This window comes from Varanus komodoensis, unplaced genomic scaffold (assembly GCF_004798865.1).
Source record: "Varanus komodoensis strain SLA01 unplaced genomic scaffold, ASM479886v1 scaffold155, whole genome shotgun sequence".
In the NCBI taxonomy this organism is placed as follows: Eukaryota; Metazoa; Chordata; class Lepidosauria; order Squamata; family Varanidae; genus Varanus; species Varanus komodoensis.
Window position 1 is genome coordinate 29,091 of NW_025335455.1, and position 10,372 is coordinate 39,462.

The window sequence follows — 10,372 nt, forward strand, 5'->3', positions numbered from 1 at the left end:
TGTGTGTGTGTGTGTGTGTGTGTGTGTGTGTGAGTGAGAGAGAGAGAGAGAGAGAGAGAGAGAGAGAGAGAGAGAGAGCTTATTCTCTAATATCACCACCATGATGCAAGAGTGGATGGAATAATAAAACAAGGCCCAAGGGATGGTGGTGTGAATTGTGATGGCGTAACTTGGTGTCGTGCAACAGCAGCAGTTTGGACCCAATGGCCTTCAAGGCCCCTTCCAGCTCTACTGTTCTAGGATTCTAAAGGTTTGGGGCAACAGTTGGGGTTAACTGGGAATTGAGGGAAGGCTGCGAGCAATGTCCTCCCTGCACCGTCCCGGAAGCAGAGTTGTTTCCTCCAACCTTTCTGCTTGGTCCAAGGGTGGGGCGGGTCTCCTGCCCCCCAGCTTCCCATTCCTGGTAGGACAGAGGCAGCCTCAGTGCAGGAGAGCAAGGAGAGACCAACTCTTTTCAGTGATCGGGGTATCGATTGGCCCTCCCCAACCTGCTGCCTTTCAGGTGCATAGAACCAGAGCACACTCATCTCCAGCTAAGGTTGGCAGGGCATGATGGGAGTTGTGATCCAAAACACCAGGAGGGTGCCTGGCTGAGGAAAGCTGGTGTACAGACTCACAGGAGAGTGGTGGCAGCGGTAATTTCCCCTCGTTGTAGTTTTTCCTGAAATGCTTGGGAGGACTAATTTCCAATGTCATGCATTGAAAACATTTTTAACCACCCTTGGTCACATTTCATTTCATTCGCCGGGCGAACGCTGGCTTCTGCAGCTTCGGGGAAGGGGCCACCCCTTCCTCTGGCAGGGGCTTTGCTTTCCAATGGCCCCAGAAGAAGAGTTGAGGGAATCTTTGTCCAGAAAGGGAGACAGGTATCTGGGGAATGCAGCTGAGCAGCAGCAGGGCAGGTGGGAAGAGGAGGGGGTTCTGCCAGGCCCTACGAGGGCAAGGGGTGACCATGTCTCCTGCAGCTGGCCCTTGGGTTGCCTCTCTGGAAGAAAGCTGCTGTCCCGGACCGAAGAGGTTCATTCAAGCATGCTGGAGAGCTGTTTCCACCTGTGCCGCCCAGAGGAGTCTTGCATCCACACGTGCAGGCCGGAGAACATGGGCGCGGATTCCTCCTCTTACATATGCCTCCATCACGTCCTGCTGTTGCTTAAGGAAATCGAGAGTGGGCCCCTCTTCCCCACACCGAAGCCATTACAATCAGCTGCCCCACAAGTAGCTCAGCAAGAGCAAGTCGGCCGTCACCAACTCTCAACAGGCTGTGTGTGTGTGTGTGTGTGTGTGTGTGTGTGTGTGTGTGTGTGTGATCCATCCATCCATCCAGATATTGCATATATATTGTGTGTATCTTCCCTTCCTATCTCTTATTTCTTTTGTGCCATGTCTTAAATTTAAATTGGGGGCCAGAGGAAGTGGTGGCCGTGTTACTTATCTTTGCAAGCCACTCTGGGCATTAGTTGAGCCCAGCGGTTTATAAGTGCTACAAACAAGCACATGAATTATTGGGTTTGAGCAATTCGGTCGTGCTCAGCCTGGCACAAGCTGCCTCACAGGGCTACAGTCAGGATAAAACGAGATAAACCCTCGAATGAACGCAGCATTGCCTCACCCTGAGGGACCTGGAGCGAGAGTGCAGGGCAGGTGTGAGGGAAAACACTCCAGTTAAGTTAAGCCAACCTGCAAAAGACACCCCAGAGCCTTTCCCAGCCCTGACCCACCAGGGTGGCCCATTGGACACTTGCCACCGGTCCCTCCCTCTCTCTGTTCTCTGCCATCTCCACTCGTAGGCCACATGAGCCGAAGCTAGCAGGCTCCCCCTCTCCCCGTTCTCAGGGGGGCCCAGTCGGCCCAGCCTCGGTGGGCCAGAGGGCTTCGCTCGTCCCCCTTTCTCTTTCTCCGACTCTCACACAGAGCCAGCCCGACATTCTGCCCCTGAGGCCGCCTGGTAAATGGCGCCCACAAGGCCAGGTGAACAGTCCCCCCCCGCCCCCCGCAAGTCAGGCAGGCTATTTTGGTCCCCAAAGCAACAAAACACACCAGTTTGGTTCCTTGTTCTTGGCTGTAGAAATGCAAAAACAACAAAAGACAGAGGGGACATGATATCCCCCTATAATTACCTCAAAGGATATCACAAAGAGGAAGGTCAGGATCTCTTCTTGCCATTGCCAGAGTGTAGGACACGGACTAATTAATTCAATTTCCATCAAGCCAGATGCAGGCTGGACATCAGGAAATGCTTCCTCACTGTCAGAGCGATACAACAGTGGGACCAGCTGCCTAGGGACATTCAAGAAGAAACCGGACAGCCATCTGAGCGGGATGGTGTAACGTGGTGTCCTGCAATAGCAGGGGGCTGGACTCAATGGCCTTCATGTCCCCTTCCAACCTTCCTATTCTATGATTCTATGAAAATGAACAACTGCATTTCCCCTTAAGGGTCATGGTTTTTAATGTTGCTTTAAATGTTTTACTGCATGTTCATCTGCTTGTGGTTTTCATCAAAAAATAAAAAGGCCCCATCATGAGGGTGTTCAAAGATAGGCTAGACATGCACATGGTGGGCATGTCGTGAGCTGAGCCGGCTGGAGCCAGGGGTCAGACTAGATGGCCCAGGGAGGCCTCTTCTAACTCACTCCGTTTATATGTTTCTATGTTTATTTGTAATGTTTGTTCGTCTGTCACCTGCTTTGTTAGTTCCCAGAAAGGCTAGGTGTCACATCCATCCGAAATTCAGAGGCTGGGAAATCAGTTTCTTGCCAGGGCAAATAAGTTTATTTACAATTGAATGCATGGATCCATGGGTGCCTTAGAACGAACACCCCATGTTAATTTCCTCAGGGTTATATAGAATACACAAACGGGGAGTGAATACAATACTCAGGAAGGTGATTGGATACTTTGATATGGATAGGAAAGTGACTGGATACACATCACAGCACCATAAAGAAAAGATTAGATGTCACTCTAATTAGAAGCCTTTGACAGGCCTTCTAAATTAAAGTTACCTTGAACAGGCTGGCCAAGTTAAGTAAACAAAAAGGTTACATGTGTGAACTTACAGGGTTAAATAGACATTAAGTAACATAGAAACATAGAGTGAGTCAGAAGGGGTCTCCCGGGTCATCTAGTCTGACCTCCGGCACCAGCCTGCTCTGCTGACGACATGCCCACCATGTGCACGTCCAGCCTATCCTTGAACACCCGCACCGATGGGGCCTCAACCACGCATTGTGGAAGCCCATTCCACACCCCGGGGGTCCTGACTGACAGAAGTGCTTCCTGGCATCCAAGTGGAACCTGGGTTCCTTGAGCTTTGCTCCATTGGAGCGCCTCCTGCCTTCCTCTGCAGGAGAGAACAGGTCTCTACCCACCTCCATGTGACACCCTCTCACATACCTGTGTGTCGCCAACAGATCCCCCCTGAGTCTCCTCTTCTCCAGGCTGAAGAGACCCAGTTCCCTCAGTCTCGTCTCGTTCCCCATCCCCTGCAAACCGGCCACCAACCTTGTGGCCCTATGCTGTACTGACTCTTAGTATTTTAGTTGAAAGTAATCTTCAACCCAGCATCTTTTTTGGGGGGGTTCAAAATGTTTTTGTTGCATGCAGAAATAAAAATTTGTTTTCTCTGTAGCAGTTCATTGATTTCATAAATGCAACACACTATAGTTTTTTTATATATAGCATAAAGGTAAAAAAAAAGATATATGCAGTGTTATCTTCATTTTAGATGTCAAAAGGGTTTTGTGGCTCCCAGTGTTTGATTTTCTGTGGGAAATGGGTCCAAATGGCTCTTTGAGTGTTTAAGGTTGCCGACCCCCGTCCTACGGAAACCTAGCAGCTATTAGAATGGTAGACATCCCCTCAAAAGAAACATGCTCTTCTGTTTCTATAGGAAAAAATTGCAGCTCAACAGACATCTCTGAAGAAAAATAGAGAGAAAATTATGGAGAAGAAAGTAGCTGAAGAGCAGAGGAAACAGATGTGTTTGGTGGGTGCTTGTTATTCTGGCTCGTGGGCTGGCACGGAGGGTGAACTGAGAAGCTCTTTGTAACCTCAGTCACTGAGAGATGGACACTTCTTGTTCGACACGGCTATAGTTTGGGGTTCATGCTGGAAGGTGAGGAAGGTTCACATGTGGGGGACAATTGTCTGCATCAGAAGCCTCTTCTCACCCTGGAGGCTTGCTGCATGATTTAGAACCAGTGTGTGGGGAATTTTAGTTCACTTTTGATCCGGATGTGCCCAGTTTGTATCTTCTGGACCAGACACAGCCTTGGTACACTCCTCAGTGGAAGGCTGTCCCTCTCCGAGCTTGCAATGTGATCTGCAGACCAAAAGGATTGTGTTTGGCAGTGTACGTATTTTTGTAAGATGTCCCTGAAAAAGTGTGTACTTTTTAAAAATAGGCACGAATACACTTTAATCAATGGGGAAAATAATGTGCATGCTTCAAAGATGTATAAAGAAATATACACAAAATATGCATGCAAAAAGGAAAACAATACAAACTAAAACAAAGCTCACATCTGATGTGGATTTGAATTGGAACCAGCCTCAAGGTGGAATTGAAAGAATTTCAGTGAACTTGAGTCCTGCTGGTGATTGCTTTCCTTTTCCCAGGTTACACACATGCCAAAAGCTCAAAAAAGGCTAAAGTGCTTGAACTAAGCTCAAAATGTTACATTTTAATTGGTTCGAGCTAAGTTGTTTTCACATATTTATTCCTCTATACATTCAGTAAACACATTTCAAACCCACTCAGTGTGTGCCCAATTTCAGATAAATTATTTTAACCAAGATTCACAATCTTTTGGCAAATTTGGTGCATTGAAACATATCCAGCAGATTTCTAAGAGGCAACAGCTGAGGATCCTGTAAAAAGAGCCCTCTTTACTTCCACAAGATATAAAGCAGTCTTATAAGTCATACTCAATAATTGCTACACTTACATTGCAGGTGTGAATTAGTTTTGTGGCTCACCTCTGCCCCTTTCCTCAATGCAATGTTTCCCACTTTCCAGAGGGAGATAGAAATGCAGAAGCGGATGATCAAATCTGAATTTCAGAAAACAGAGTCATTTCTTCATGCAAAGGAGCGCCATCAGCTGGCTCAGCTGGAAGACTTGAAGATAGAGGCTGAGGTGAAGCAGAATGAAAACATCACTAGGTTCTCAGAGGAGATTTCCTGTCTCACTGAGCTGATCTCAGAGATGGAAAAGAAGTGCCAGCAACCAGCAAGTGAATTCCTGCAGGTAAGACTTAGCATAAAAACACCCCCCAATACCTGGGAAATAAAGAGGCCATGTATAGCTGTTTTCCTAGACAATAAACAGGCAAATCCTCATATGAACAAGAAGTATGAGTTCATTCTCAGTAACTCTGTACTCCCCGCTAGTCAGGCCTCACCTGGAATGCTGTGTCCAGTTCTGGGCACCAAGATTTCAGTAAGATGCAGAAAAATGAGAAAGCACCTAGAAGAGGGCAACAAAAGTGTCCTGAAGAGGGACTGAGAGAACTGGGCACGTTCAGCCTTGAGAAGAGAAGACTTGGGGGGGACATGATATCCCTCTATAGCAGGGGTCCTCAAACTTTCTGAATAGGGGGCCAGTTGAAAGGTGCCAGGGATGGGCGTGGACTGCCAAGGCAGTGTGGGGCGGGGGCGCAGGGAGGCAGGGGCATGTGTGCGCAGTGATCATTTTCTCCCAACAAGTCCAAAACGATCTCCCTGCGAGCAAGCCGGCACCTCGCCATGCACACATCCATGGCGAGCTATGGCGGGCCTGATAAATGGTCATGGTGGGCCGGATCCAGCCTGCGAGCCATAGTTTGAGGCCTCATTCTCTATAAGAACCTCGAAGGGTGTCACAAAGAGGAAGGTCAAGATCTCTTCCTGCTGATCCCAGAGAGTAGGACACACAATAATCGATTCAAGCTGTGACAGATTCTGGCTGGACATCAGGAAAAGCTTCCTCACTGTCAGAGCAACACAACAGTGGAACCAGCTGCCTAGGGAGGTGGGGGGCTCTCCCACACTAGGGACATTCAAGGTGAAACCAGACAGCCATCTGAGTGGGATGGTGTGAATTGATGCCACAGCAAGGGGTTGGACCTGATGCCCTTCATAGCCCCTTCCAACTCTGCTATTTTGCGATCCTATGAACTAAGACTGATTTCTATCTTACTTTCAGGACATCAGAGGTACCTTGCACAGGTATGTGGCTCTCTCTTTCCCCTTTCTGCTTCTCCTTCAAAGGTTCTTCAGCCCAGCAGGGGCCATTCCAAGGTGAGACTTCCTGAAGAAGACAATCATGCTATGGAGAGTCAAAGGCAGAAGAAGAAAAGAAAGCCCAAATAAGAGATGGCTTGGCTCCATAAAGGAAGCCACACCTTTGAAGTGAGACCATCTAAGCAGGGCTGTCATGGATAGGACATTCTGGAGGGCTTTAGCTCATAGGGTTGCCATAAGTCTGAGATGACTTAACAGCACATAACAACAACAACAACAACAACAACAGGAATTTGCAGTTGCCTCACTCTGCTCCGTGGAAGGGCCAGTTCTGCTTCGAAAGCAGTTGTTGCAGGGGGAAGGATGCCACCCTGTGCATATCTGAAAAGAAATTAAGAGCATGCTGGGAGTTGTAGGATTTAGTTCTGTCGGAATATGCATAGGGTTGTATGCTAAAGAGCTCATAGGGATCCCAACTAGTAGGGAAGACACTCTGATGCTTGATAGAAACATAGAAACAGAGCGAGTCAGAAGGGTCCTCCGGGGCCAGCTAGCCTGACCCCTGGCTCCAGCTGGCTCCGCTCACGACATGCCCACCATGTGCATGTCCAGCCGATCCTTGAACACCCACACCGATGGGGCCTCAACGACCTCTCGTGGAAGCCCATTCCACACCCTCGGGGTCCTAACTGCCAGGAAGTGCTTCCTGGCATCTAAATGGAGCCTTGGTTCCCTGAGCTTTGCTCCGTTGGAGCGCCTCCTGCCTTCCTCTGCAGGGGAGAACAGGTCTCTACCCACCTCCGTGTGACACCCCCTCACATACCTGTATGTTGCCAACAGATCCCCCCTGAGTCTCCTCTTCTCCAGGCTGAAGAGGCCCAGTTCCCTCAGTCTTGCCTCATCCCCCATCCCCTGCTGCCTCATCCTCGTCAATATGCTTTCATCCTAAGGGTGAAAAACCTTATCAAGAGAAGGTCTTCATTGTTGTTGATTCAGTCTCTCTAAAAACAGACATTGACCTGATTAGAACCAAGTCGCATGAAGAAGCATCAGTTCAGAAAAGTTGCTTGGGGAATCTTCCCATGAGAAACCATTTCCTAAGCTTGCTGCTGACCTGCCCAGTCATACTACAAGCTTGCAAAGGGACAATGCTCTTTAGCCACCCCTTAACCTGATCTACCTTCTTTCCAGGTGTCAGTCTGGGCAAATGAGGCAGGTGGTAGAAATTCCTTCAGGAATTGAAGAGACTCTCAGAAGTTATTCTCAGCAACTTCCAATTCTTAAAAGAGCCATGCAAGAAATTGAAGGTATTGTGGGGCAGGAGAAAAGCAATACAGATATTTGGGAGAGCTCTACTTTTAGGCTGGTTCTATGAAAAATAAGCTTCTTGATCAATTCTCTGGGACCACAAAATGAGTCTCTGCCTTCTCCCATACTACACTGCCAGAGTGCAGAGAATTTATCCAGGCCTTAATCCATATGCCACATTCATCAGAAGTTAGATGGGTCAGAACTGGAGACAGAGACTGGGTCCCAGCCTGCTCACCTTTGGTTTAGTGGTTCAGGTTGGGGACCCATGTTAGAAATACGCCCATCTCCTTCCCTTCCTTTATGGGCTAGGGAGAAGAGGACCTCCAACCAACCCCACACCTTTTTGCATGATGCTGTGCTAGAGCAGAGCATTTCTCTGGGTGAAGATGGATATGAGAAGCTGTGGAGCCACATCAGTGGTCTTGGCAAGCTGGAGCGGGCAGTTCATGTACCCCTGATTAGCAGCAGGACTTGAGAAGCAACAGCACAGCTGGAAGGTGCATCCTCTTTCTGCTCCCAGCACCTCCTTTCACTCTTCCTCTCCACCATTTATTGGCCTTTACTCCTCATCACATGCGAGATGCCCAATTGGAGCTCCATTTTGTTCCACGCAGCCTCAGTTTTGAGCCAGTGTGGCATAATGCTTGGAGGTCTGGACCAGGGCTCAGGAGACCGGTCTGAGCCCCATGGGGCTCATGTGGTTGTTGTGAGGGGAAACTGGAGGGGAGAAGGAAGAACATGTAAGCCAGTCTGGGTTTCTTACAGAAAAAAGCAGGAGAGAAATATGACACTAAATATGTCAGTGAATAAATACGTGTAAATTCTGAGTGTGATCATTTACTGTTTGAATGATGCATTGCTCTGTGTGCAATCTGAGTAAATTTGTCACTCTTCCTTCCCAGTGTCTCTGGAGAAAGCACTGGAGAAAGGTATGTTTGTGGCACTGGGTGGGAAGGGAAAATGGGATGAGAAAGGAAGAACAGGGTCAGGTCGGTGCTTCTCTGCAAGACCACTTCCAACAGCTCCCCAAACATGAATTTAATAATTCATTCCATAATGTAGTGCTAAGTAAAATGTATATTTCAAAAAAATATAATATTTTAAGTATATTTTTTACTGTGAAATTATATTTTTGCTGTATGAAGGATCATCTGACTTTAAATTTGTCACTTTTTCTTCCGTATGAACAGGATCACTGAAGGAAAGTGAAGGTAATGACTTGAATGAAAATAAGAGATGGGAAATTCTTAACCGGGGATCACAGTGGCTCAGGTGGCTCAGCAGGCCTTCATCTGGGAGAGTCAGAAAAGTCTATTAAGGGCTGGCAGAGGAATGAGAGTTGGTGTGTTGATACAGTGAATTAAGGCACAGTACTGTACAAATTTAGACAGGAAAAAAGCCTACCGCTCACATGCTGGGCATGTAGGCGTCTTTCTGTCTAAATGCCAGGTCTGCGCCCTAAGACGGGGAGCTGGGAACCCTCACTTTGGTCCCCCGTTCCCCAGACGGCCTTTGATCAAGGCACTTCAGTCCAAGCCCCCCCACACCACCACATGGGGGGCAGCAAACTCGGGCAACTCTGCCGCTCTGATGCAGATACCTGACTCAGATACCTTCAGTAATGGACTGTTTAAAATGTCTTTGTAAGACGCCTTGCCATTTTTGGTAGAAAGGCATAAGTAAATAATTTAAAAAACCCATCCAAGACATAAGGAACTATGAAGAACTGAGTTGGCCTAGTAAAAATGAATATGCATCATTTCCTTTTGCAATTGGTCTTTTGGTCAATGTTATCTTTGCATTTCTCAAAGGCTGCAATGTTCTTTAGGTGCAGAGTGTACATTTGGCTTTTGCCCAGTTCAGCTCCAGGGTTCTAGGAGTGCATTTAGTGTTACAAGCACCCCGATAACAGGGCCCCAAGAGCTGCAGTTATCCAGAGCGTCCTCCCTGCCCTGCATCTACCCGTGCTTGAGGACAGGGGATTTTGTGCTCTTTGCTGGGCCTCATGACTAAGATTCAAAGGCAGCCTGCAGAAGGTGGTGGTGGGCGGGGGGGGGGGGTGCTTTGTGATCCCTGCTGAGCTTTCCCTGACACCCTCCGAACCCTCCTTTCCCTTTCCCTTCCTTTGCCAGCAGTGAAAGTGATTCTGGATCCTGATACGGCCCACCCTTTCCTCCGACGACCTGACAAACGTGAGGTGGGAAGAGAGATACCAGGACCTGCCCGAGAAACCTGGGAGATTCAGCAGGGAAGCCTGCGTGCCGGGTCGTGAGAGATTCACTTCCAGAAGACACTGGTGGGACGGGGCCACGTGGGCTATGGGCATCGCAAGAGAGCCTGTCTGGCGGAAGGGGACTTCAGGCTGAATCCCCAAGAGGGGGTCTGGGCAGTGGGGAAGAGGCCGCCTGACTCTTCCTCAGCCATCCAACTCTCTGCTCTGACATCCCCTGAGTGGACCCCCTTGACCCTGACATGCGAGCCCAGGAAGATCCGGGTGTCCCTGGACTATGAAGGGGGCCGTGTGGCCTTCATCAACGCTGATTCAGACGAGCTGATCTTCACTTTTTATTCAGCCTCGTGCTCTGGGGAGAGGAGCCGGCCCTTTTTCCGGGCGGTATCAGGTGTCAGGATGAGCTGCTGAATCTTGAGGAGGATTCTCGCCTGTGTCACCTGGAGCCAGCTGAGTCTGACCAGCCCTTTCTCTCTAACTTTCTCAAAGCAAAGCAGGAAGCTTCCATGTTGATAAACTGCGAGCAGAGAGGACATCTGCAAAGGCTTCTGGAATGAACAGCTGCCGCAAGTGAGGCAGAGCAGGGCGATGCTTCGTCAGTGCATG

The 10,372-nt window shown here is 48.8% G+C and overlaps 1 protein-coding gene across 3 annotated transcripts in view; it reads left to right on the top strand.

Moving 5' to 3' along the window:
• LOC123021065 (zinc finger protein RFP-like) overlaps nt 1–9,918 on the top strand; it is an 11,034-nt gene extending 1,116 nt beyond the window's left edge. The window contains exons 3-9 of one of the 3 annotated variants that reach the window (XM_044425465.1): nt 3,893–3,988; nt 5,021–5,251; nt 6,188–6,210; nt 7,417–7,532; nt 8,439–8,465; nt 8,727–8,747; nt 9,669–9,918. In XM_044425465.1, the coding sequence (XP_044281400.1) occupies nt 3,893–3,988; nt 5,021–5,251; nt 6,188–6,210; nt 7,417–7,532; nt 8,439–8,465; nt 8,727–8,747; nt 9,669–9,808 (654 nt within the window). In that variant the 3' untranslated portion in view covers nt 9,809–9,918. Of the gene's footprint in view, nt 1–3,892; nt 3,989–5,020; nt 5,252–6,187; nt 6,211–7,416; nt 7,533–7,845; nt 7,977–8,438; nt 8,466–8,726; nt 8,889–9,668 lie in introns of those variants that run through there. The other 2 variants (XM_044425464.1, XM_044425466.1) reach the window with 2 other exon arrangements.
• Nucleotides 9,919–10,372: the final 454 nt, after the last annotated feature.